Source organism: Melopsittacus undulatus, chromosome 6 (assembly GCF_012275295.1).
Source record: "Melopsittacus undulatus isolate bMelUnd1 chromosome 6, bMelUnd1.mat.Z, whole genome shotgun sequence".
NCBI lineage: Eukaryota > Metazoa > Chordata > Aves > Psittaciformes > Psittaculidae > Melopsittacus > Melopsittacus undulatus.
The window spans coordinates 6,443,808-6,470,589 of NC_047532.1; the positions used below are offsets into that span (position 1 = coordinate 6,443,808).

Sequence of the window (26,782 nt, forward strand, 5' to 3'; positions counted from 1 at the left end):
AAACACCCATCCCCACTGCTTCCCTCTGTTGCCCAGGCACCAACCCCTGCCACATGGATGCTCCTGCACACACTGGGACTGTGAGCAGAGGGGTCACCGCCCCTGTTGCACTCTTGCTGCCCTACAGCATGATTTATGGGCCATTTCCCTGCGCTGCTCGCCCAGCAGACGCCGGGACCATGCAGGGCGTTCCTCTTCATCTTCCTGCCTTCGTGAGCCAAAGGAGAGCCGTGCGCTGGCCTGTGTGCATCAGCACGTGTGTGCATTTGGGGAGCAAGGGGAGGAGATTCCCTGGGCTGTTTAAAAGAGCTATTGGAGATTGGTGAGTTTGGAACAGAAGGTGTTGGTGCAAACATTCCAGAGCATCTTCTCTGAGCTGTGCTGCAGGACCCACGGATAAGAGGAAAAGGGTGAGGAGCAATAGGTAGGAGGAGGACACCCAGGGATCACCCCAACCCTCTCCCTCCCATGTGGTTCCAAGTGAGGTTGTGTGGCTATACCATCACTGCTTGGGGCTGCAGGCACTCAGGGGACAGAGATACAGCTCTCATATGTTTGTGCATCCATCCCTGGCTACTTCCTCACCTCCAGCCCTGTCCCTTCAGGCTCCCAGTGCTGGGGGGTATGGGGCAGCTTCTCCTGCTTCTCAGCAATAAGTAAGTTGCACCCTGAAAGCAAATTTCCCCCTAAATCTCCATCTCCTCACGCTATGCAGGCTGACAGGCTCACAAGGCAGCTCCAGCCACAGGTAGAAGCCCAGACAGACCTGCAGGGGAAATAAGGGCCCTTGTAGCCTGCTCAGCAGCATGGTGCTGGCCTGCAACCTGCTCTTCTTCCCCTCTTCAGTGAGAGGGAAGGTGGGACCAGGCAGAGACCGCACCTAAATTCCACTTCCTCTGCAACCCTCCCTTTCCTCACCTCACTCCTGGACACAGACACGGGCCAGGACATGAGCCAGGACTCCGGCTCCTGCAGTGGAACTCCTGCATTGCCCTCCCTTTCCTTTTGTTTTTTCCTCTCCTCCTGTCACTGCCACCCCAGGGGAAGAGGGGGAGTCCATCGCTCGCACGCTCCTCTTCGCACTAACCCGCTCCTGATGTCTTTGAGCAGTTCTCCAGTGCTCTGACTGAGCCTGTAGGTGTTGGCTTTAAATCATCATCATCTCCTGTGGATTACAGCAGCTGGATGGGAAGATAAAGGCTTTTCACTCCTCTTGCCTTTCTCATTTCTTCCTTCTCACTTCTCCTCCTGAAGCCAGAGCGGTTCCCAGCCAGCAGGCATGATGCTGATGGGAGCCCTGCGCAGCCTCCTGTTCCTCTGCCTGGTTGAGGAGGGCATTAGCAAAGTCAGAAGGTACTACATTGCTGCCGTGGAAACTACCTGGGACTACATGCACAGCGACCTGCTCTCCGTGCTGCAAGCACCCACAGGGTAAAGCTCTTTCTATGGCAATTCCAGATCCCTGCTATAGGTGATTTCCCACCCTGCATGCACAGCACTGTGAGCTTGGGTCCAGGACGGTGCACGAGGGCAGCCTGGTGGTGGTGGGGGTTCACTGAGCTGGTGGTACAGGTGGGAATGGGTGTTTCTGGGCAATGGGGAGTCACTAAGTGCAACCCTTAATAATGCCCATATGGAATATACCTGCAGAGAGAGATAAAGACTTATTCTGCACTGCTGCTCTGCACTGCTTGATCTTAATGTCATTTGCCTGTGACCCTTTCAAGTCTGTGCGGGGAGCCAAGAGCTGGTTCTCCAAGGCTGTGCTTTCCCTTCTGCTTACATCCTGGGAGCTTTGGGGGGATGTGAGGGGAGATGGGGTATGGTGCCTCCCTGCCTGGGGGTTGCACAGGGAGGTTGACTGTGCCCCCTGACATAGAGCAGCAAAGCTCTCTGCTGTGCCTGTCCCTAGTAAAACCCAGCTTTAGTTAGTTATATCTTTGTGTGTATTACATTGCTGATGCTGAAGTTTTTCCTTTAGGGAATTAAGATAATTGCTAAGTGTTTGGGCAAAGAACAATGTTGGTACACAGTGACAGGAGGGAGGAGGGCATGTGGTGGATTTGCACAAATACCTTGGAGTAAGAAGGAAAAGTGGCAGTTACATTGCTGAGGCATCGGGAGGGTGTTACCTGGAGACCCAGCTGGCTGTGAATGGGCTGTTCTGACCTCAGCCTGGGGACCCACACTGTCTCAGGCAGTGAGGAGCTGTGGTCAGGCACTGGTGATGGCCAGGTCAGCCTGACTCGCTGCTGGAGTCACTGTGTCAGTGGCCTTGGTTTATTCCTCTTTGGCTACCAGCAGAAAGACTTCATCCAGCAGGTTTTACCAATGCCCCCTCTGCCCTGCTCTTACTAGCACTGCACTTTGATCCATTAGTCTACAGTGGAGGTGGGGCCACTCCTGCTCTTAATTCACCCCTGTGGCTTTTCATTTTGGCACTGATTTAATGATGTGCTTGTGCGCTGTTTCTGACCCAGGAGTGACTCAGGGACCTGTCTCTGCCCTGGGGATGAGCAGGGCATCACCAGGCAGCCTGAGGTCATTGGAAGCTCTGGCTTTCTCAGAGGGACTCAGTGGCATGCTCCAAGCCAGGCAGGCCTGGGCAGTGTGGCTCGCTGGGGAGCTGTGCTGTGAACTGGGGCTTGCTGGTGCAGCTGTTCCCAGTTGGATGTCAGTGCCCTTCCCCTGGCTCCTGCAGCCTCAGCCTGGCTCCCCTAACATGAGGAGGGCACAGGAGAACAGCCAGGCTGGGGAGAAGTGGTCCAGGGGAGTGTGGCAGGAGCAGAGCTGCAGGCAGAGCTGGGGTCCCTCTGAGCTGTGCATGTTCTCCCTTGTGGTACCAGCATCTCCTGGCAGAGCCAAGGGTGCGCATCCAGGCAGGACCTCCAACCCCCTGTAGGTATCCAGTGCATTCTCTGGCACAGCTGTGGGAAGCCCTGTCAAATGAATGGGCTCAGACACACCAGCCCGGAGCTGCTTACACCTTCCCTATGATTTCAGTTTCTCTTCCTCCCAAACACAGCCCTGCCGGCAGGGTCAGAGCCAGGACCAGCACATCCTGCGCCGGCTCCAGGGATCTCAGCTCTGGCTCGGAGCTGGTGACCACGTAGCACGAGGCTGTGTTTGAGTGCTTGAGCAGCGCAGGGTGTTTACCTTGGCTGTCTCCTGGCTCTGAGAGATGAGCAGATAGTGCTGCTAACAATGGACTGAAGGCGCCAGGAACTTACCTCCCTGCCTTGGCTTCAGCTGCCCTTGGCGTAGGAAGTCTATGGGGACCCCAAGTGCAGAGGACTGGCCAGAAGCACTTGAATCAGACGCCCCTGCACAGAACTCTGGCTCCTTGCTCCCTGCAAAAGCTGTCAGGCTCTGTTGTGCTAGCTGGGACCCAGCGCTGAGCCCTGGTGTCACCAAGTCTCCTCCCAGCCATGTCCCACATGCCAGCAAAATCCCCCTGGCTCCAGAGGATTTCTGCCTTGTTTACCACAGAATCAGCAGGACCAGATCTTATTGTCTTAGGGATGTATTTTCAAAGCTCGGCTTTCTGCAAGTTAGAGATTAAGGCATAGCCCAGTGCCAACAACCCCTCAGTGCTGCCACCTCCCAGCACAGGGTCACCCTGGAGAGCAAAGCTCGGTCCAGACTCTATTGTCATCCAGCCAGGAATGACAATGGCTCCTAAGCAAAGGCAGTGGCCCCACGTCTGCTGGGGGCTTCCTGCCCACCCAAGTGTGGGGTTATAGCTAGGGTGGGAAAGGCAAGAGATGGGTGTGTGTCCTGCTCTGCACCCTGCGAGGTGAAGCCCACTCTCCCTACAGCATCCTCCAGCTGCAGGGGCTGTGTGTGTCACCCCCTCCTAAATTTGAGTCATTCCGTCTCCTTCCTCTTCCTCTTGAGGAGGGAAACACTGCTTGAATGAAGGCTTAGTCAGAGGGGGAGAGCAATGCTCCCTGCTCCTTCAGAGGAATGAAAATACCACCTGGCTTTTGCTCCAAACAAAATGATGCTGGAAGTGGTCTGTATGGTTACTGGAAATGGTCTCAGTCCTGGGGCTCATAAGTCAGCCTCTAAACTCCCTGGAGAAATTAATGGCTTTGTTATCCTAATAAATGTGCTGGATTTCTTCTGGAAAATGAATTTGTTAAGCCACTTCTGGATAGAAAGTGGCCAGCAGAGATAAGTGGGGTGTGAAATACATCCAAGGCTCCTTTATCCTCGTGCTGCAAGGAATAGTTTTTAGGGGTTGGCTGTAAATCCGTTTGGTCAGAAAAGAAACGAATGTGGGGACATTGCTCAGACTGCAGAGCAAACTTCTGCAACCCTGCTTTGGAGTCCCACATAAGTCTATTTCCTGGGGGGAGCTGGGGAGGATGTTTGAGGTTTTATATATATAGGTGTGTGTATATATATATACATATATACATATACATACATACATATATATTTATATATATGATGTGATGTGTCTGCCACACCTGAAGAGGATGGGGATGAGGGCTGCAGGACAGAGACCTCTGTGGTACCGCTATGGCAGCACTCCCAGAGCTCCAGGTCTGTGCCAGCAGGGAAGCACAGAGCCAGACAAGGCATGAGGCAGGAGGCTGCAGCGATACCTGCAGCTGTGCCTCCAAGCACAGCTGGGTATGATGCTGTGCCTCCTGCCCTTGTGTCTGCTTCCACCATGACTAACACCATGACACCAATCACTGCCATGTTGTCATCAGTGAGCTGAGCAAAACGTTTCCAAACACACCTGGAGATTGTCAGGATACCCAAAGGATACAATAGGGTGAGCGATCCCAGGGTTGGCGTGCCAAAGGGAGGGGAGGAAGAGGATGGCTGCTGCCCATCCATGGATGGGGCTGCGCAGTCAGCATTGACTTCTCCTTCCTCCTGCAGTGTGTCAGGGCACCCGGGCCCACAGCCACCCCTGCCTGGTGACCCTCCCCGCTACAGGAAGGCTGTGTTTGTGGAGTACGCCGATGCCTCGTTCACGCAGCCCAAGCCCAAACCAGCATGGATGGGTAAGAAGCACTTGCAGCATGGTGAGCCCTGGCTCTCTGTGACAGTGGCCAAACTCATTGGGTTGGGTGCTGGCAGCTTCTCAGCCAGGAATGGGAAAGTGCTTGGGCAGAATCCCAGTACAGCAGAGCTGCTGGGATGGATGCAGGGAGCCTTGCTGGTGCCGTGTTACATGAGGGACAACTGCTGATTGTGAAGGTGGAAAGTCCAGACCCTTTGGGGCCCATGTCTGGGTGTGAGCTGCCTGACCCCATCAGCCTGACCCTATTGTCTCCCTCTGTTCAGGTCTCCTGGGCCCCACCATCCAGGCGGAAGTCTATGATGTGGTGGTCATCATGTTTAAGAACCTGGCCTCACGCCCCTACAACCTCCACGCTGTTGGGGTGTCCTACTGGAAGGCATCGGAGGGTGAGTCGGGCAATAGCCAAGTGCTGGAAGCCCTTGGGCATCACCTCCTGCTCTGCTACCTTCCTGGCAGGAGGGAGCGTGTCCCTCCATGATCCTGCTATTTGCATCCCTTCTACAATGGCAAGCGGTTACAGAGATGGCTTAGACACTGTGTATTGCCACCTTCACCTTCAGTCACCTCTGGCTGTTCCTTTAGGTGCAGGGTATGAGGATGAGACCAGCCAGCCAGAGAAGCAGGGTGACAGGGTGGATCCAGGAAAGACACACACGTATGTTTGGGAGATCCCTCAAAACCAGGGCCCGACGGATGGCGACTCATCGTGTCTGACCCACTCCTACTCCTCCAACACCGACAGTGTGAAGGACATCAACTCTGGTTTGATCGGAGCCCTGCTTGTGTGCCGACCTGGTAAGGACAGCTTGGAATGAGAAGAGGCTGTGTGCAATCATGGGTTGACAAGCAGATAAAGGTGCCTTCCAGAGGCTGCATAAGGCAATGGAGTCAGTAAGCTGTGGTCAATGACAACACTTTTGGGATCAACAACAGTACTTTTGGGGTTTGGGCCTTTCTTCAAAGAGTCCCTGTGAAGGGTTCACCCCAGTGGAGGGTTCAAACACACTTTGCACTTCCCTGCAGGAAAGAAACTGGTTGCTTCTTTCCTTTGCAAGACTTCAGACCACAGATGAAATTTCAAACCTTATTTGTCTTTATAGAATCATTACAGAGACATAAGTGTTTGTCTTTCCTTCACCAAGCTTTGTTCAGGGTCAGCCAGGGTGTTTGTCAAAGGGTGTCATTGGAAGAAATAGAGGGAAGTTTGTATCAGCAAGGATTAAGTAAGGCTCAGGCAGTAGAGGCAGGACACCTGGGGCACTGCCTGGTCTGCATTCCCTGTGCTTCTCTCCTTCCTTTGGTAAACATTGAGGTGATGAAATCCTGACTGTTAATACTTGCTGGGTGCAAGGCACCAAGAAGTGTACCTGGGGTGGGACTGGTCACCTCTGCTTGAGCCATCTCCAGTAGCTGTAGTTGTCCAGATCCCTCTGTAGTCACTGGAGAGGAATGGGCACGAGTCACCTCCTCCCAGATCACTCTGCAGGCTCCAGTGACTCACCAAGAGCAGTTTCTCCACCAAGTCTAGACAAGGAGTGCAGACAATAGTGCTGATGAGGGGGATGAATAAAATGGGCTCTTCCAGGTGAGTAAGTGGATCCTTAGAGCCTGCAAGGGGGAGGCAGCACAAACTGACCTTTCGATGCCTTCTGGGGGCAGCTGTCCCTCAACCATGGGCTTTTGGGGACTGCGAGGCTGGAAACGGGGCTGTGGCAGTCATGGGATGTGGTAAAAACAAAGCACAGCCTGGCCCTGACTTACCAGTTCTTGGAGGGCACAAAGGGAATCCCCTCAGGAGATTCTGGCCTTTAAAGAGATCTATCCTGTGGCATCTTGCAGGGACCCTGGCAAGCAGTGGGAACGAGAACGCGCATCAAGAGTTCGTGATGCTCTTTGCAGTGTTTGATGAAGGTAACTACCCTCTTGAGTGGTGTTGGGTTCTGAATTCAGCCTGGTCCACAGCACATGCTTTGGCTGTGGTGTGAGCACATCTGAGCTTCCACTCTGCGTCCCAAGCCTTGTACAGTCCCTGCAGGGAATGAGCTCCTAGTGCAGTACGGCCATTCCTTCTGTTGCCCTGTGAGGTGCCAGGGAGCTTGCAGTCTCCCCAGCTCTTCTGGCCTTGTTCCCATCACACAGGCTAAAACAGTGGGGAGTAATGCCCTGTCACATGCAGTAGTCATCACCACATTCATGCAGAGCCATGGCCAGGACTGCCGTGGATTTCCAACAGGCACCACACATCTGACCTCCCTGGAATTTGGCTTTCATCCTGTTTCAGCCCAGTGGGAAGGTTTCCTTTTTCTTTGAAGTACTCTCAAGTGAAAGCTGACTGCAACCTTCTCTCTCCACAGGGAAAAGCTGGTACTCTGAGCCCAGCTCCTCAGCAGCTCCTCAGCCCATGCCTCACAACAGGACAGAGCTGCACACCATCAATGGCTACATCAATGGCTCACTGCCTGGTGAGTACATCAAGAGGAGGTTCCATGTGATGGACCTGTTAGGCTGTATTCCCCCGGAGGGACTATCACATCCCAACACCTTGATCTGCCTTGCTCATTTACACTGGGACAGGACCTGTTTCTGGCTGCCTGTGCTGGTAACAAAGAGTTTCATCTCCTGCAGCCCTGTGAATGATGCTGGAGGTAGTGCTGAGGGCAGAGTTCAGCTCTCCTCACCTGGGGCTGACAACACACCTCTGCAGAAGGTGTAGAAGGGGAATAGAATCATAGAATCATTTAGGTTGGAAAAGACCCTTAAGATCAGCGGGTCCAGCCTTTAACTGAACACTGCCAAGTTCACCACCAAACCACATCCCCAAGAGCCACATCTACATATCATTCAAGTATCCCAACCACTTCCCTGGGCAGCCTGTTCCAGTGCTTCATAACCCTTTCAGTTAAGAAATTGTTTCTAATATCCATCTAAACCTCCTCTGGTGCAGCTTGAGGCTGTTTCCTCTGTCCTGTTCCTTGTTACTTGGGAACAGAGACCAACACCCAGCTCACTACAACCTTTCAGGTTGTTGTAGAGAGTGACAAGGTTTCCCCTCAGCCTCCTTTTCTCCAGGAAAGCAAAAGGAAAGGCCATTTGTGGTCTCAATGAAGACAAAGGCTGATGTTTTATGATGTTTTTCTGGGAGAAGGTGAGGAGCTGCCTGAGTGTGGCGAATCTCCAGGGCAAACTGGGAAACACCATCAGGAGAGTCATTACCATCAGCAATGTGCCTGAACCTCACCCTGAAATCTCCCTCCTGGGCCTGGCCGTTCTCCAATAAAAGGCAAAATTCCCCTGAATTCCTTGTCCTGGTGATGATGGAGTTCAGGAGCTGGTCATGGTCAGCTGCTGTGTCTGCACAGTGGGTTCCCCTCCGGAAGGTATCCACCTTCACCCAGCAACCCCTTGTCTGCAGGACCTAGCCTGAGAGGTGTCTGATGGAGATGTGGCAATGGAGAGCTGAGGACCCTGGGATGGAGCCTCCACCCTGTCTCCTCCTGGGCTCTTGGGATCCGTTCCAGTGCCAAAAATAAGTGCTTGACTCTGTATTTGACTTGGTTTGGTTTCAGCTTCCAGGAACTTGTTATTTACATCCCTGCTATGTTGCAGAGCCCTTCAGCACACACAGATTTCTCCCTAGGAATGTATTTTTACAGTCCTCTCCCATTTCCAAAGAACACGGAGCTCTTTGAGTCTCTCCAAGAGAAGGAAATCTCTCCAGCCTCCAAGTAATCCCAGTGACCTCTCTCTGCCCTTTTTGGGGTATATCAACTGCTGCTGAGGAGCAGTGCCCCTGATCCAATATTTTAGTGTCAGGCTTGGCAGTGCTGTGATGAGACAAATGATTCCCCTTTGCAGTCCCACTATTTATAGAGTCATCCACCTCTTTTGCCACTGTGTCCTGCTGTGAGCTCCCATAGCACACCTCCCAAAGCTCTTGCCAAAGTCAAGCCACTCTGTACATCTAGCCCTATGTCAGGGGGATAATGTGACTGTTATACTGACATACCTATATGACGTTTCCAGCTTGCAACCATCACCTTGCTAGGCAGGGGACTCTACTCAGCACATGTCAGACTCTGAGTGGGGACAAGGGATGGACACAGTGCTGACCCTTAGGTGCTTTCCTTCTCTCCTGGCAGGTCTCACCCTGTGCCTTAAGAAGCAGGTCAATTGGCACGTCATCGGGTTGGGCACTGGAGCAGAAGTTCACTCCATCTTCTTCGAAGCCCACACATTCCTGGTGAGAAGCCACCGTCTCAGCAGCCTAGAAATCTCCCCTGCCACCTATCTCACAGCCCAGATCATGCCAGGAACTGCTGGCTGGTTTCGGATGTTCTGCCAGATACCATCCCATCAGCAAGGTAACCTTATTCCACAAGAGCATGGGGGAAAAGAAGTGCAGGGGATGGCCTGGGCTCAGGGGTCTGTGCAGTGCTGCAGCTCCATGGCCCCTCCTGTTGCACAGGGTTACATCTACATGCAGTGTAGCCCGTGATGAGCATGGCATAGGTTGATGTGTGTGATGGCCTGTCAGTGTGACCCTTTCTGCCTGGCTTGTCTGCACCCAGCTGGCATGGAGGCCTTTGTGAAGGTGGAGGAGTGTCTGGAGGAGCGCCTGGTGAAGATGGGGAAGCTGTCAGATGAGCCAGAGGACATGGATTACTCTGAAGAAGATGAAGAAGCTTATCATGTCATCCAAGTGCGCTCTTCTGCCAAAGATAAGCCTATGACCTGGACTCACTACATTGCTGCTGAGGAAATGGACTGGGACTATGCCCCTGTGAAGCCAGTGTCCCTGGACAGGTGAGAGTGGGGATGTGTGCCCATGAGGCTGCTCTTAAGTCAGCCCCACCAGCAGCCCCACCAGCTCTTCTGCTTTTCCACAGAAATCTGTTTTCCTTCTGCCCAACCTGGGCAGTTTGGTTCTTCCTCATTAATGCTAACAGTGCGGATGCAGGACAAGGATGGGCTTGGTAGGGCATGGGAAGGCAGGACCAGGCTTTGCTCTATTTTACTCAATGTCCTGCAGAAGCATTTGCCTCCAGGGCATTTGTCTCCCTGCCACCCGGACCTCTGGCATCAACCCCTTCTGACCAGGCAGCAATGCCTGGTGACCCTTTGGGCTGGTCTTGCTCCTTGGAAGGAGCTGGGATGATCAAGAAAGGCACATGTCTATTGCCTGATGCTCACACACTGGGAGTGTTCCCTGACACAGGACAACCTGCCATGCTCTCAGCTCTCACAGTCACCACTTCCCTCCAGAACATGGCATTCTCAGCCCAACGCTGCTACTGTGCAACCTAGATGAAGCTTTCTCCATTAAAGAAGCACTGAGTCACTTGAAATGATATTCCCTATGATGCATATTGTGATTCAGTGATTGGTGTCCCCACTTTGCACTGGTAGTCCCCAGACAGCTGTGTAGGTCCTTGGATGATGGAAGGTCTTGCTTTGGTTCTGACAGTGTCCCACATGTGTCTGTTTGCTCTTTCTCTGCCTTGCCTGCAGAAACATGACAAGCCTGTTCCTGGAGGCTGGTCCTCATCGGATAGGTTCAAGGTATAAGAAAGTGATGTTTGTGGAGTACGAGGATGCAACCTTCAAGAAGCGCAAGGTGTCAGATCAACTGGACAAGGGAATTCTGGGGCCTGTCATTAAAGGGGAGATTGGAGACCAGTTTAAGGTAAGAGGGAGATTGCTTTCAACAAAGAAGGGGAAACTTCAAAGCTTGATGCTGTTCCTCCTAATAGCACCTGGTTTACAACTAGGGTCGGACATAAGTCCTTCAGGTGCTCTGTCACCTTGAGGTGATCTGTGTTTGGTAATGTCCAAAGTTCACCAGAAAAGCAGATGTTACTGAGGGTTAAAGCTAAAATACTCTTGGTAAGATCAGCAGAGATGCACAGGGTATGGCCCAGTCTCCTTGAGCCTTCACTGCAGACATTGTAGGAATTGTGTGCATCAATCCATGACAAATGGCATCCAGCACTCTCAGCCTCAGCCTCAGAGGCAGGAGTGTCCTCTCATCCTCTGCCCTTCTCCGTCTATGTGCTCTTATCACACAGTATTGGGGACTGTTGCTTGTGTCTCCCCAGGTGCCTCTACTGACCACTTGACTTGTTTGATGTTAGGAGGAAGGGGATGATTTCCAGGAGCTTCACATTGTTGCTCCTGCCTGGGGTTCCTTGTGCAGCTGTGGGCATGAGGCTGAAGGCAGTGCCTGTGGCAAACCCCCCCAAAGCTATTTAGAGAAGTAAATGAAGGGTTTCAAGCAGTGAAGTGGGGGTCACTTTGAAGCTGTTGACTGTTGTACATACTTGGTGTGTTTGTCCTCTGAAGCCTCCTGGGTTAACAGACCTCTTCTGTCTCATATGCAAAGTGAGACTAAAGACTTTCCTTTTAATGAATCTGATATTTACATGCCTTCCCTAAGATGGGCACCTCCTGGAAAAGTGGACAGTGTAGGCTGGTAGAGAAAGAGTTATTTCTTCTATCCTCACTCCCACATTATGGTCCCAGACATGTCTGGTTTAATCCCAGTTGGACACTGGCAGGTATCTGATCCCAGAGCACTGCTGCCCAGTGTTTGCCCCCTGGGGAAACAGAGGGCTCACACTGTTCAGAAAGCACTGACCATTCCTGCTGCCTGCCCTCATTTCAGATCGTGTTCAAGAACCTGGCAAGCCGACCATACAACATCTACCCTCACGGCCTCACCAGCGTCAAGCCATACCATGCCATGAAGCCTTCTCAAGGTAAGGCAGACCACAGGAACCTGGGACATCACTTGGCCACTGCCAACCTCCTGGGCCAGTAGAGCTTCCTGAAGCCTGTAGGAAGACTGGTTGTCTAACCCACCCGTCCAAGCACCTGAACCCTGGAATCCTGGGGGTGATGATGTGTCTTGGTCCATGTCACCTTTGGTGCCATGTAATCCTCTCGAAGAAGGGTTTGGATGATGGCTGGAGGAAGGGGCATTCTCAGTCAGGGAGGTGGGACCATGTTGTTCCATCCATCCTGGAGGCCTCCGTTTTCTGAGGAGGCAGGAACCAGCTTGCTTATAGCCCTCACCCCATGGGCTCACCCTTGCCTTGCTGTAAAGTGGGGGTTCATTGTGATTCACACTCTCCCTCTCACAGCTTCAAGGGGGTTTCTCTTTGTCTGAGGCTGGGCAAATCTTCCGGTTTGCAGGAGTTTCAAGGGCTTTCAAAAAGGCATCTGCCCCTCCATGCTCACCTGGTCCCAAGGGCTCCCATTGTCCTGATCAACTCTCCATGCACGTGCATGCGAGCAAGTGCACCTTCCTGGGATGTGCATTGGTTTGGGTACTTTTCTATGCAACTTGTATGGTCAGGAAACCTCCTTTCTGAGCTCTTTTTAACAGCAGGGTCAGCCCTTGCAGGAGCACTCCAGACCTAACTGACCTGCCCTTGGGCTCTGTGTTGCCAGATAAGGATGTGAAGGACATTCCTATCCCCCCTGGCCAGTCATTTACCTACAGCTGGAAGGTCACCACTGAGGATGGGCCAACGCAGGCAGATCCTCGCTGCCTCACCCGTTTCTACTACAGCTCCATCGACCCAGTGCGAGACACAGCCTCGGGTCTCATTGGGCCTCTCCTGATCTGCTTTAAGAAGTCCATGGATCAGAGGGGAAATCAGGTGGGTCCTTCCTTTGCTGCTTCAACTGCCAGGCTGAAAGGATGGAATAACTGCAGTGAGTGGAATATTTGAATCATAGATGCATCACAGAATGGTTTGGGTTGGAAGATCAACTAGTTCCAACCCCACTGCCATTGGGAGGGATGTTTCCCACTAGACCAGGTTGCTTGAGGTCCTGTCCAACCTGGCCTCAAACAAGCTTGGGTTTGGGTAGAACCAGATTTGTCTGTCCTGTTCTCTCCAGCCCTCCCATCAGTCTCAATGCCCCTGCCTTCTCCATCCTCCCTTGCATGCTCCCTTCTCTCCCACCATGAACCCTATCTCCTGTGAAATAGCAGTAAACTGTTCCCCATGCACCCAGGCTAAGACCTGGCAGTTACACTGGGCCCTGGGGCACTCTGAGGAGCTGCTTCCCTCTCTGCCTTCCAGATCATGTCAGACAGGACAAGGCTGGTGCTGTTTTCAGTCTTTGATGAGAACCGCAGCTGGTACCTGGAGGAGAACATCAGGAGGTTCTGCACTGACGCAGCCCATGTGGATATCCAGGACCCTGAGTTTTATGCCTCCAACGTGATGCACAGTGAGTGCTCAGCCAGGAGCCTCCTGAAAAGCCTTCGGGAACAAACAGGGAACGTGTAGCAGCCACGGGGTCATCAGGTCCTGACAAAATGTTTCACCTCTGCTCTCTTCCAGCTATTAATGGCTTTGTGTTTGACAACCTTGAACTGAAGCTCTGTCTGCATGAAGTTGTGTACTGGTATGTCCTGAGTGTCGGAGCCCAAGCAGATTTCCTCTCTATCTTCTTCTCTGGAAACACATTCAAGCGCAACATGGTCTTTGAGGATGTGCTTACCCTTTTCCCATTTTCTGGAGAAACAGTCTTCATGAGCTTGGAAAAGCCAGGTTGGTAAAATGGGCTATTCTATAAATCATGGGCTTGGCATCACAGCAGAGATACATGAGCACCTCTGGCCATTTCTGGTGCCCAGTTGCATTTTGGCAGCCCTGAGAGCAAAGGGATGCACAACCTGCTGGAACAGCAAAGTGAGAGGCAGTGATTAAACCTTTCTAAAGCTTAAATCAAAGAAATTAAATTACCATGTTTCACTTCATCAATGGGGTGTGTTAAGGCCACACATGCTGATAAACCAGTAAGCTGGCAGCAGTAACATAAGTACAGTGGACCTTGGATCTGCACCCTTGGCTCCAAGCTTGGAGGTTGAGGGGAGCAGCAGTGCTGTCCCTGCTGTGGGTTCAGGCACTGGTCACAGCATCCCGTTTATCTCCGTACATTTGCAAGGACAGAAGGCACAGCCATAGGGAAATCCTAGAGGGATTTGCTTCAGAGTTCAGTTTTATTTCCCCCCACTCCCCATTTTCCCCTTAGCTCTTGCAGAAGTGGTGCCATTAACCATTTCCTCACTCGCAGAGGAAACATAGGATTTATCACGGGGCTGCAAACACTGCTATGATGGTCACAAGCACTGCACTCTGAGCCAAGCTGACAGGGTTCCGACATACCCCGGGTAGCTGTCTACAACCCAGTCAAACAGTGCATCCATTTTGGATGAAGCCTTGGGTGATATGGTTTAGTGTGAGGTGTCCCTGCCCATGGCAGGGGGTTGGAACTGGATGATCTTAAGGTCCTTTCCAACCCAAACTATTCTATGATTCTATGATCTGGGCTCTGCTTTCTGCCTGCAGATCGGGAGCAACCCAGCAGCTCAGGCAGCAGCAGGTGACAGCTCTCTCCAGTGTCAGAGCCTGGTTATTACACACTCCTCACCCACTCCTGGCACCTGGGGAAGAGGCACTTGCTGCCGGGAGCAAACGCGTTGGCCGGGGATGTCAGTGAGCATGAGGCAGCCTTCGCACTTCTCCCTCCTTGAGTGGGAGAGCTGTGACAATGATGTGTAGGGCAGAGGTGTGTTTGACAGCACCAGCATGTCTTTGGAGGTGAATTATGGTGATTACGCTGCTGCTGGAGGCTTTGTGGGTTCTCAGTGGGTTAACTGGTCTCATCAAGTCTATCCTCAGGGCCCTGCTGATGGTGCTTGTCAGCATTGGCTCTGATGTTGCCAGCAACCCTGATGTCTTGAGTCCAGCTGTAAGATGCTCTAGGGGTTATGAAAGCATGAAATCATGTAAATACAGGAGGCACTAGCAAGAGGGCTGCATGAGGAAGGCATCTCTTCTGGTTTCCCACTGTGGTGGGCTGATGTGTCTTCTTCTGCCCTCTTGAGACAGGTGTCTGGATGCTGGGATGCCTGAATCCCGACTACAGAGACCGAGGGATGCGTGCCAAGTTCACAGTCTCACAGTGCCAGCAGGAGCAATACCCTGATGGGGAAGATTATGTGGATTTTGAGTATGAGGATGCCTATGACTTTGACTTCCAACCCAGGGGCTTCTCTAAAAGAAAGAGATGGCGCAGGCCATGTGTGAATGGGGAACCGAATATCACCTCTTCCAGAAACGAGACTGAGAAGCCAAGGTTGTGCTTGACAGAACCCAGCCATGGGGCCCTCCTGAGCAATGATAGGATTTCTGACCCCATTCCCAATGGCACATCAACAGTTTTAGGAACAGTCCCACACCCACCTGATGCTCCCATGTCTTCTCTGTCAGATACAAACTATGAGCCAGTGTCCTATGAATCCTTCCTGGAAGATGACAAAGAGTTGTCAAAAACAATCAGCCAGGAGGAAGGGTTTGGAGCTCTTTCACCTGGAGAACACTTGGTGAGTGCCAGTGGAAGGGTCCGTGGTGCTGTGAGCTCAGAAGGTCAACAATGGCTGCACCAAACCATGCCAGCTCCAGAAGATGCTCTGGCAGGAAAGAAGATGACAAACATCTCAGAGGTGCAGGAGCCAGTGGCAAGGACAATGATGCAGCCTGGTGGTACCTCATTGATCCTGGAAGCAGAGCCTCGGAAGACAGCTACTCATGCACCAAGCTTGTGGGACTCAATTGCTTCTGGTGCTGACAAAGCTCTTCTTCAAGAGAATAGGAGCTCATTTCATGAGAATGACCTGGAGCACAATCTGGGGCTCCAAGACACATCTTCACAGGGTGCTGAGGACAGGTTACTAACAGGGACTAATAAAATATCCTCGAGTCTAGATGAGCCAAAGGAGACAATCAATGCAGAGGCAGCTTTAAGTACTGATCATAACTCTTCTTCCACACTGGACAATCCTTCTGCATCTTCAGATGAGACAGAGAACAACAGGACTTCTCATGCTGCGGTTCACAGTCACACCACAGAAAGCAATCATTCATCAAATGAGCTCGATGCCAGGCTGGAAGAAAGACCTCACAAAGTGGTTTCACAAGGCTTTCATGAGCCTTTCAAAAGGGGGGATTATTCCTCCATGGATCCGGGACCCAGCAAACCTGTGCAAGAACAAATCTTCACAGAGGAGAGTAACTTCTTGCCTGCAAAAAGTGGCCCAGAACAAGAAGCCAGGGGACTTGCCAAAGGCACAAACCATCTAGAAACCACCTTTGCACAAACCAATGATCTCGAGCCTTCCAGCTATATAATAACAGAAGAGAGGGATGAGTTAGTCTTGGAAGCAGTGTTTCAGGATGCCACAGCCACTAAGGAATTGCCAGAGGTGGACAACCCTGCCTTGTCTGAGCTGAGCACCGTGGCCAGTGACACAAGGCAGTTCCCAAATGGTTTCTTAACCAACAGAGCTCCAGCTCCAAGCGTGAGTGGCCCTGCCCAGCTGCCTCGGCAGGTCAGGTCACTGGGGAGCAGAGCAGAGCAGGATGTGACCAGCCAGCCCCCTGAGCCAGCAGTGAATAGCAAAGTGTGTGGACCTCATTCCCCTTTTAGCAGCACTTGCTTCAGAAAGAGGTCCCTGACACCAAGTCACACTTTGCCCAAGGTGATGGTGGCCCAGCAAAGCCTGGATACCAAACCTAACATGGCTGAGGGGAGACCACAGCCAGGCAAGGATGCTCCACAGGCTCTGCAGGGAGATGGCACTGATGAGGTGCATCCCGAGGGGAGGCTGAGCACAGATGGCCATGCTCAGAGCAGCAGGGACAGGGCTCAGCGCAGCGGGCGCTCCTTACCTACATGGGGAGCAGGGGGGAGCAGGGCAGCAATGGCAGCGAGCAGCTCCGAAGCTGCAGACCTGGCCTCAAACTGGGATATGGTCACCCTGGGAACAGTGGGACACGCTGGGAGCTTGGGGAGCGCAGCTTTGGCTGAGCTCCATCCAGGAAGAGGTGCTGGGAATGAGCAAGCTGAGGGGAGAAGCCGGATGGAGGAGCAGACCAATTCTGTGGAACAGCCGGGTCAGTTCAGTTCTCAGCATCAGCAGCTCCAGGCCAATGCCACTGAGGACTATGTGCCTGAAAAACCATATGGGGAAAGCCCAGAAGAAATCCCTATGAAACCAGCCTCCAAAGAGAACTATTCCCTGTCTTCAAGCAGCCCTGCTCACAACCATAGCAATGCCACAGGTCCAACCAGATATGTGCAAGCCAGTCCGGATGGATGGCAGGAGCTTGGTGGGGAAGATGTCCTCAGAGAAACCAGGAAGAGAGAGGGACAGGACCTAGGAGAGCCCAGTGAAGATGGAAAAAGCAACAGCACAGCTGGGAAGAGCAGCCAAAGCCCAGGTCATAGGGAGAGACTGGCCCTGAACAATGGAACCCACTCCAGCCCCTCGAGGCCAAAGGCCAACAAGCCAGAATATGATGAGTACGGTGACACAGAGCAGACCATGGAGGATTTTGACATCTATGAGGAAGAGGAGCACGACCCGCGCTCCTTCCAGGGGGAGGTACGGCAATACTTCATTGCGGCAGTGGAGGTGATGTGGGAATACAGGAACCAGAGACCCCAGCACTTCCTGAAAGCCATGTAAGTGTGACTGTCCCTCATGTATTCCTCCTGCACTGTGTGGCATGGCTTGGTGCGGGTGTTGGCATGTCCTGGAAGGAAGGATCACAGGTCTATGTACAACCCAACCAAGCAGCCTAATGGAAGGATGCTCCCAGCACCTTCCCTTCTCCTGGGGAACTTTGTGACTCCAGCAACCTTGAGCCTTGAGCTTCCTTGCAAGTGAGTCAGGGATGCTCCAGGCTCTGCTCTGTTGCTTTAACTGCCCTCACCCCTGCAGGGACCCCCGCAGTGGCAGGAGGAAGCCTTTCCAGCAGTACCGCAAGGTGGTATTCCGAGAGTACATGGATGACTCCTTCACACAGCCAGTGCTGCGGGGAGAGCTGGACGAGCACTTGGGCATCCTCGGACCATACATCAGGGCAGAAGTCGAAGACGTCATCATGGTGAGTTGAAAGTTCCCATCTCCTACAGAACCTGAAATCCTGCCATTGGTGGCTCTGTTCAGAGTGACCTCAGTGAATGGCAGGAATATCAGGGCGTTTGGATGCAAAGCCCTGGGCTTGAGACAGAGCCAATCCCTGTAACAGCACAGGCTGAGCAGCTCCTGGGCTCCATGAGGAGCCTTTTAGGTAAAGGGATTGTAAAAAGAGCAGTGAGCTAAACAGGGTCAGTACAGCTTCTTTGGGTGCTCTAGGTGAGGGCAGGTTTGGGATTCCTCTACCTCCAAAGGTCATTCCTAAGGAAGAGGTGAAAGGCTCTTGACCAGGCTCATAGGCCTGGAGAAGTTGCCTGGTTTCCACTGAAATCTTCACCAGAATGCACTCATCACCTCTGGGCTCCAGAGACTGTAGCGTAGCTGCCCTTTCTCCCATTGAGCAGAGAGAGGGCCTCATCCTGCTGACATGACCAGGATGTGCTTTCCACTGGGGTCCCACTGCAGAGCCACAGCTTGTGGATCAGCAGGGGTTGCTCACTGCATGGGGACCAGCTGGAGGTCTGGGTACCAGGGACATGTCTGCCTCCTTCCCACCTGCTGGCTGCATCCAACCCCAGGATCCAGGGCACTCTCAGTGCTGCACCTTTGCTTTCCCTTCCCTCCGGTGCAGGTCACGTTCAAGAACCTGGCCTCACGGCCCTTCTCCTTCCACTCCACACTGCAAGCCTATGAGGAGATGCAGGATGCAATGCAGGGTGGAGAGGTGGTGCAGCCTGGCCAGATTCGGAAGTACACCTGGAAAGTCCTCCCCCAGATGGCACCCACCACGCAGGAATTCGACTGCAAGGCTTGGGCTTACTTCTCCAACGTGGACCTGGTAGGTGGGAGCCTGCTCCATGGGGCAGGAAGGAGAGATGGGCAGCGTGCATGCATTCTGGGTGTGAGGGCAAGGATCTTCCTATGGTGCTGTGCTGAAAGCTGTGGCTGTGCTGATTCTCAGGTGTCTGACAGTGCTGAATGCATGTTGCTGTTTCTCCTCTTCCCTCTTCTTAACTGGGGTTTCCCCCTCTTTCCCTGGTTGTACCAGACTTATGAGACCTGTAGGGAACCAGCATTCTGCAGTCCCCTACCATCTGCCCAATCCATCTGAATTTGACCTACAGGTCCAATGTTAATGGGGTAAAGACTGTTGGACAGTTGGACAGACAGACACCACTTCTCTTGACAGTACATGCAAACACTTCCAGCACCCCTCTCTTAGCCTGGGGCAGAGTGGGGATCCCCCAGTGAACCCAGCATGGCCTTCCCACCCTGCATGCACCATGCCCTGTGCAGGAGTGGGAGCCGGGCGAGGCATGCAGACAGGGGCCACCCCTTCCCTCCCTGCTGTTCCATTTGTGGGTGTCAGAGCATCCTTCCCCTTAAGGCAAACCCCTTTCTCCTGGCTCTGCTGCAGGAGAAGGACCTGCACTCGGGGCTCATTGGGCCACTGATCATCTGCCGCCATGGGGTGCTGAGCTCCGTGTTCAGGCGGCAGCTGGCTGTGCAGGAGTTCTCCCTGCTCTTCACCATCTTTGACGAGACCAAAAGCTGGTACTTCTTGGAGAACATGGAGAGGAACTGCCGCCCTCCCTGCTACGTCCAGCAGGACAACCCTGGCTTTAAGAGAAACCACTCTTTCCATGGTAAGGACACTTGCCCTTGCTCTTCCCATCTCATGGTCTATATTGGGATGGAAACCCCCTGAAGCCTTGTCTGCTACTGACCACTGCCTTTCCCAGCCATCAATGGCTATGTGAGTGACACACTGCCCGGGCTGGTGATGGCTCAGCAGCAACGGGTCCGATGGCACCTCCTGAACATGGGAAGCACTGAGGATATCCACTCCATTCACTTCCATGGGCAGCTGTTCAGCGTCAGGACTAGCCAGGAGTATCGCATGGGAGTCTACAACCTTTATCCTGGTGAGAGGCAGTGCGGGCACTATGCACACTCCTGCTGCTGTGGCTTTATGTCCATGCCTGTTAGGAAGTGCCAAGCCTGGGGGGGAGCAGCAAAGAGTGGGAATGGATCTGAAATCTGTATTTGAATAGCACTTGGCACTGTGGTATCCCATTATAACCAGTAACTCCCCTCTGCTCTGCTCTCCATTCCTGACCAGGTGTCTTCGGGACGGTGGAGATGTGGCCATCACATGCCGGGATCTGGCGAGTGGAGTGCAAAGTGGGAGAGCACCAGCAAGCCGGGATGAGTGCTCTCTTCCTTGTGTACAACCTGAGTGAGTGATCCTCTGTGCCCATGGCCAGCATGGCTTTGAGCTCTCTGCCCCAGGTCTTTGAGCCATTTTGGGGTGACCCAAGTGGGGAATCCAGGGGTTTCACTCCTAAAGGAAGTCATTGCTTCAGCCCTGGTCAGCCTGCACAGCACAGAGTTAGGGACACAGCTGGGGTGAAGGCTGGGAGAACAGCTTCATTTGCCTGCAAATATGTGCTCCCAGAGCTCTCATTTTCCACAATTGAGGGTCCCCGGAGCTCCTATAAAATGCATTTACCCAACAGCTGCATGCACACGCTGGTGCCTGCTCACACTGTTGGGGAAGTACAGTGCCCACCTGCCTAACCATGTGTCCAGAGGGAAACTGAGGCATGAAGTGATGGCAGGAGGCAGTGAGCAGCACTGCCCGACTGTTTGCATAGAAACAGCCCAAAGAGCAACTGCAAAATCCATAGGGAACCTCTGACTCCACCCCAAAGCAACCCATTTCTGCCTTGCCATAAGTAAGCACTGGGGGAAGTGGTTTGCGAGAGCAGCATTTTATCACTTCCTGGCAGTGTTCAAGGCCAGGTTGGATGGGGCCTGGAGCAACCTGGTCCAGTGGAAGGTGTCTCTGCCCATGGCAGGAGACATGGAACTACGTGATCTTTAAGGTCCCTTCCAACCCAAACCATCCTATGATTCTATGATACGCAGCCACACTGTGAAAGCTTCTCTCCTCTTCCTAAAGCAGCATTAAAAATCAGCCAGAAAATGTTTCCATAAGTTAAATATTTGCTCAAGATCTCACACTCACGTTCTCCCCAGGAGCATTTACCATACAGCAGACAGGCCAAGATGTGACAAGTCACTAACAATAATGGTTATGATAACAGACAAACAGCCTTGTGCTCACAGACCAGAAGAGAGACAGGAGTGTCAGGCAGGCTCTCCTTTACTGATGTGGTATTTGTCTCTAAAAGATGCTGCCTAGCAACAAAAAAGCCCAGGAGCAAGACATGGGTATGAGGAAGAGACACTTGTCAGCATTGCTGGGAGACTGGGACATGGGAGTGAGAGGTCAGGGACTCGGGGGCAGGAGTGTGGCTGATGATAAGGACTCTGCTGCTGATATCAGGGTCAAGAGTGAGAACTTCCAGCATCCTTAACATTCAGGGATGGATGTGGATGCATCTGAAACACTGCTTAGTGTGAGACAAACAAGCCTGGGGGCTCCTGGGGTTTGAGACAGCCTCCCTGAGGCTGGAGGCTGCTGCCAGCCTAGGCTTTTCCTTCCAAAGCCTTGTTATCTAATCAGCTGTCCCTGTGTTTTGCCCTCCTTCTCCCTGTGTGGCTGCAGACTGCCAAAACGCCCTCGGCCTGGCCTCGGGCTACATTGCAGATTCACAGATCACAGCATCGGGGCAGTACGGTGAGTACAATGAGTACCGGTTGTTGCAGGTGAGGTTGGGGCAGCTTTAGACAAAACAACTCATTTGCTTGCCTGCCCAAGGCTCTGTTACACCAGTCCCTGGCAGAGTCCTTCCTCCATCCATGCCCATATCAGCATCCTAACTGGGACATGGAGGTGCCTTCCCATATGTCTGGCCCATCACAACAGTGCTCTGTCACCCTGTATGTGGCTACTAAACCCTAAGGTGATCCCCCAGCCCCATCCCACAGATGTACTTGTCACTGCCTTGGGCTGGGCAGCACCAGGGGCCAACAGCATCCTCATATCTGCATGCTTTCCTTGCAGGGCAGTGGGCTCCTTACCTGGCCAGGCTGGATAACACCGGCTCCATCAATGCTTGGAGCACAGACCACAGCAATGCCTGGATCCAGGTAAGAGGGGCCCTGTTGCTGGAGGCACCACTGAGAGCATTCCAACAGCATGTTTGTGGCTGATGATCCATCCTCAGTGCAGCAGAGGAATCTTGATGGTCCAGCTACAACCTCCAGTTGTGCAACAACCCCTCAAAGACAGTGAGAACAGCTCACCTCCCCAAACAGCTCGCCCCTGTCCTTCTGAATAGCTATATCAAATAGTTTCGTAACCTATGCTCATTTATATCATGAGGAAATGAGTCCCACAGGTTTACAGTGCATTGCCTGAACGTGGCTTGGGTTTTCCATCAGAAATGAGTCCTTGATTTTCGTTCTCAGGTGGACCTTTTGCGTCTCATGATTATTCATGGCATAAAAACCCAAGGAGCCCGGCAGAAGTTCTCAAGCCTTTACATCTCCCAGTTTGTTGTCTTCTACAGCTTTGATGGGCAAAGGTGGAAGAAATACAAGGGGAATACCACCAGCAGCCAGATGGTAAGATGAGCAGGTCTTGAGGAGAGTGTCATCCCAGAATGGGGTCTTTTGGGGTGATGGGGGCTAGGGAGCTCTGTACACAGGGCAGAGACCTTGAGCATTCCCTACTAGGATGACTGAACCACAGATCACAGATCTGCAAGGGACTCGCTGTCCATGTCCTTCTGTCTCATGTTAAATTGACCAAACTACTTCTGTCCACAGTCCCAGTTGGCTGTAGGATCCACCCCTTCACATTATGTTGCATGTTACTTGGAGATTGGCTAAGATTTTGCCTGAATATCTGATTTTTTAACTCCAAAGACAAACTTGGCTTCCTGAAACCTTTGGGCAGACACAGATGATTTGGGGGACCTCTACTCATTAGAAAAAGCCACAACTTAAATATGCATAAGCTGATGTTCCAGCGGGAGAAGGAAAAAGCCTCCATCACAAACACCAGCAGTGGCCAAAACTGTTCCCAGGTTCTTTTTCTCCCCTCTGGTGACATTATAAAGAGATGTTCATTTGGAGAAACCTCCTCCTGTTTCTCAGTGGTTCACCCTGATTTGCCCATTCACACTTCTTTGGTCTGAGTCACATCTCAGATCATTCCCCTGGGCTGACGCTCTTTTGTAAGGATGGTGATAAGATACAGCAGTGCCAGACAGAAATGTTATTCAGCCCACTAATCCCTGCTCTCTTTCCACTGGTGCAACAGTCCTTTTTTCTCCCCTTCCCCGCAGCTGTTCTTTGCAAATGTGGATGCAACTGGAGTGAAAGAAAATCGCTTCAACCCTCCCATCATAGCCCGGTACATCCGCATTAACCCCACTCACTACAGCATCCGGACCACAATGCGCATGGAGCTCATTGGCTGTGATCTGAACAGTATGTCCCACCTCCAAAACCCAAGCACCAAAGGAGGGGTCTGATCCAGCGGGGTGTCAAGCATCAGCTCCACACATTTCAGGAGTCCCCAGGCAGTTGTGGAGAGGGGAGGAGGAGGCTGGAGATGGCATTGAGATGTTGGGAAAACAAAGCTGAAATATCTCATTATGATCTTAGAAATAGCAGAGGGAGAGTGTGGGGCCGGGTGTCACCACCAGCTTCTCCTGAACAACCAAAAACCTCCAGCAGCAGCTAAGCTGATATCTGAGGAGCTGCTGCCTCAGTCTGGGGGAGCAGGGATCAAGCAGAGACAGATGCTATTGCCTTTTCCTCTGCATTCCCCACCATTCAGGGTGGCTGAAGCAGTGAGTAGTCAGAAGGCATCTCCATGATGGGTCTCTTCCCACCTCTGAGAAGCATCACTCCTCTCTTCCAGGCTGCTCCATGCCCCTGGGAATGGAGGACAGACAGATCCCTGACCAGCGCATCTCCGCATCCTCCTACAGCACCAACATCTTCTCCAGCTGGTCACCCTCCCGGGCCCGCCTGAACATGCAGGGGAGGACCAACGCATGGAGGCCAAAGGTAGCCCATGCAAGGTGATCCCCAGGCAGGTATCTGGGGCATGGGCAGGCAGGCTGGGTGCTTGCAACCTCTCCTAGCCAGGGCTGTGTGGGGAGCATGTGCAGCCACAGGCACTGTGCAGGCACACAGGAGGGAGAGTCACCCCACTGACTTAGCACCCAGCATCTCCACATGCCTGGTAGGGCAGGTGAATGTCTTTCCCATTGCTACCGAAGCCTTGAAGGCAGTCCTGTCCTTCCCCAGAGCGACAGCCCCAGTGAGTGGTTGCAAGTGGACTTTGAAGTAACCAAGAAGGTGACCGCAATCATAACCCAAGGTGCCAAAGCTGTCTTCACCCACATGTTCGTGACGGAGTTTGCTGTCTCCACCAGCCAGAACGGTGTGCACTGGACCCCAGTCCTGCAGGGTGTCAAGGAGAAGGTAGGCAGAGCTGCTCCATGGCCAAAGGCAGCCCATGGCACCCCCAGGGCAAACATGCTTACAGGAGCTTTTGCAACAGCAGTGATCTAGGCTGTGCTTTTCCCTCCCTTAAAGTATTCCCAATGCTTGTTTGTGTTGTGTCCTCAAGTCATTAGCTCCCTGTACCAGCACAGGAGAGCACACTCCTGATGTCTCTCTCCTCTCCAGGTTTTCAAGGCAAACCAAGACCACAGCAGCACAGTGATGAACACCCTGGAGCCCCCCCTCTTTGCTCGCTATGTGAGAATACACCCACGCCAGTGGCACAACCACATTGCCCTGCGGATAGAGCTCCTCGGCTGCGACACTCAGCAGGAGTACTGATGGCTGCAGGATGGGGCATGGGCAGCACCAGCCTCAGGACCCACATCCATCTGGAGACTGGACTCTCACCCTCCGGGGCTCTGGTCATCCCTGCTGCTGGGGAACAGAAGGCCTGCAGAGCTGTCATAGAGGCTGGCTTGTTATCAGCATCTTCCTGGCCCTTACCTACCAGATGCCACATAGTCAGACGTGATGCTGAAGAATTAAACAGTAATTTTCCAGTGTAAAGCTGAAGAATTAAACAGTAATTTTCCAGTATCTCTCTGCACTTGCTCCCCTGCTCCAGCCTTGGAGTCTCCAAGGGCCCAGTCAGCATTACCAGCAGCAAGTAATTAATTAGCCCCAGAGCTTCTCAGCTTTGTTTTGCACAAGCACCCACTGCCCAGACACAGCCCTGGAGGAGGAAGAAGCAGCAAAGATAAAGGCTGGGGGAGAAAGCCCCAGAGTCCATTCCACAATCAGTGGGGATCAGTGGCTCCAGGGAGGCAGCATTTGCTCAGCCTGACTCAATACTGAGCTTTGGCTCTCCACGTCCCTTCATCTCCTTCCCAAATGCTCATGCTGTCGGGGCTGCTTAAGCAAGAGTCAGGTTAGTTTGCTCCTAACTGTAAGAGATGCAGCCTGGAGCAGCTCTGAGGAGTGCTCTGCTGGAAGCACCAGGGGATGGTTGTGGTAGGGACCAGGGAGATGAGCTGCAGATCAGCCCAATGGTGTGAGCTGTCCTGGAACCCACACCCAGCAGAGGTCAGAAGCTGATGTCTGAAATAAAGCAGTGCTGAAAAAGCCTCATGCAACTGTTAAGCTCCACATTGCTGCACAAGGAGCCTTTGCTGTGGCCCTGGCAGTGATTACATTACAGCCCCAGCAGCAGATGCAATCACCCTTTGGCTTGATTGCATCCTGACAATAACCAGGCACTGGTAAGTACTGGCCTGAGGAGAGAAATTGGAGCCCTAAGCTTCTCAAAGGGGAGCAGCCCTGCCTGAGGCAGGGTAGCCTTCAGCCGGGGAGGACCAAACCTGCCACCTTGGGCCCTTCCCAAGGCAAACTTCCTCAGCTCCAAGGCAACTGCATCTCTTCTGAGCACTGTGGCCAATGCTGCCCAAGGACAACTGGCTGCAGTGTCTGGTCCATCAGTGCAGGGGAGTATCCCGGGCATGGTGAAGGGCCTGATGGCAGAGAAAACGGGGCAGAGACATCAGCTCAACCCCAAACAGCAGCTGGACTGTAGGCAGGACATGCACACACTCAGTAACTGGCTCAGTCCCCTGGACAAGGGCATCTATCTGCATGTTCCTCCCATGGCTACCCCTGCAAGCCAGGCTGAGCCTGACCTGCTGATGCTGAAATATCCATCAGAGAGAGGGACTGATGAGGATTGCTCAAGAGCAGAGCATCTTTCTAAGACAAAATTGGTGAGGACCAGAAGCCTCCCTGCAGAAGCTGGCTCAGATGTAGGTATGATCAGTCACACAGGACTGCTTTGTATGGTCCTGGCTGCCTTGTCTCTCAGGGCTGGTACCCAGCTGTGCTTGGTGAAGCAGGGATACAGGCCCTGCCTGTACCAGTGGATGCTCGAACTCTTTCTGCCCGCAGAAACAGGCTGCTGTGTTGTGGCACATTTGTCTGGGGACACAGGTTTAGATCAGAGCAAAAGCTGCGTGCACCAGAGCTCCCTCTGGGTTGTTTTCAAAGCGGAAACACGGCTGAAATCTCTGCAGGCGACTGAGCAGCCTTCACCAACCAGCCCCGAGCAGCTCCAGGATGTTCTCCAGCCACTCAGGAAGCAATGTAGGAGCTACGTTGTGGGAGAGCACCGGGAAGAGGCTGTGGGCAGGCACAGATGTGTCAGAGCTTGCCAAGCTCCAGCATCCATTAGAGGAATCATCCCTTGACATCTGCAGGGAATGGAGACCAGACGCTGTTTCCTCCCCACGCAATGTAGGTCTGAGATGCATCATAGT

The 26,782-nt window shown here is 52.9% G+C and overlaps 1 protein-coding gene across 1 annotated transcript; it reads left to right on the forward strand.

Annotated features, from left to right (window-relative positions):
* Positions 1 to 1,279: 1,279 nt before the first annotated feature.
* On the forward strand, positions 1,280 to 25,076 carry F8 (coagulation factor VIII). The gene is made up of 26 exons (XM_034064316.1): positions 1,280 to 1,431; positions 4,900 to 5,024; positions 5,308 to 5,430; positions 5,627 to 5,839; positions 6,884 to 6,955; positions 7,399 to 7,506; positions 9,184 to 9,405; positions 9,613 to 9,847; positions 10,553 to 10,727; positions 11,706 to 11,799; positions 12,494 to 12,705; positions 13,135 to 13,285; positions 13,399 to 13,608; positions 14,953 to 17,587; positions 17,847 to 18,012; positions 18,676 to 18,882; positions 19,462 to 19,690; positions 19,787 to 19,969; positions 20,167 to 20,283; positions 21,619 to 21,690; positions 22,018 to 22,103; positions 22,425 to 22,580; positions 23,306 to 23,450; positions 23,887 to 24,035; positions 24,279 to 24,455; positions 24,663 to 25,076. The coding sequence occupies exons 1-26, from the start codon at positions 1,280 to 1,282 to the stop codon at positions 24,816 to 24,818; spliced, it is 6,570 nt and encodes a 2,189-aa protein (XP_033920207.1). The 3' UTR covers positions 24,819 to 25,076.
* Positions 25,077 to 26,782: the final 1,706 nt, after the last annotated feature.

What these genes read in the sequence shown, in the direction of transcription:
- F8 (XM_034064316.1), top strand. Translation starts at nt 1,280, where the DNA reads ATGATGCTGATGGGAGCCCTGCGCAGCCTCCTGTTCCTCTGCCTGGTT. An exon ending in GTGCTGCAAGCACCCACAGG is followed by an intron (nt 1,432 to 4,899) that starts GTAAAGCTCTTT and finishes TTCCTCCTGCAG; the next exon opens with TGTGTCAGGGCACCCGGGCC. An exon ending in GAGAAACCACTCTTTCCATG is followed by an intron (nt 19,691 to 19,786) that starts GTAAGGACACTT and finishes TGCCTTTCCCAG; the next exon opens with CCATCAATGGCTATGTGAGT.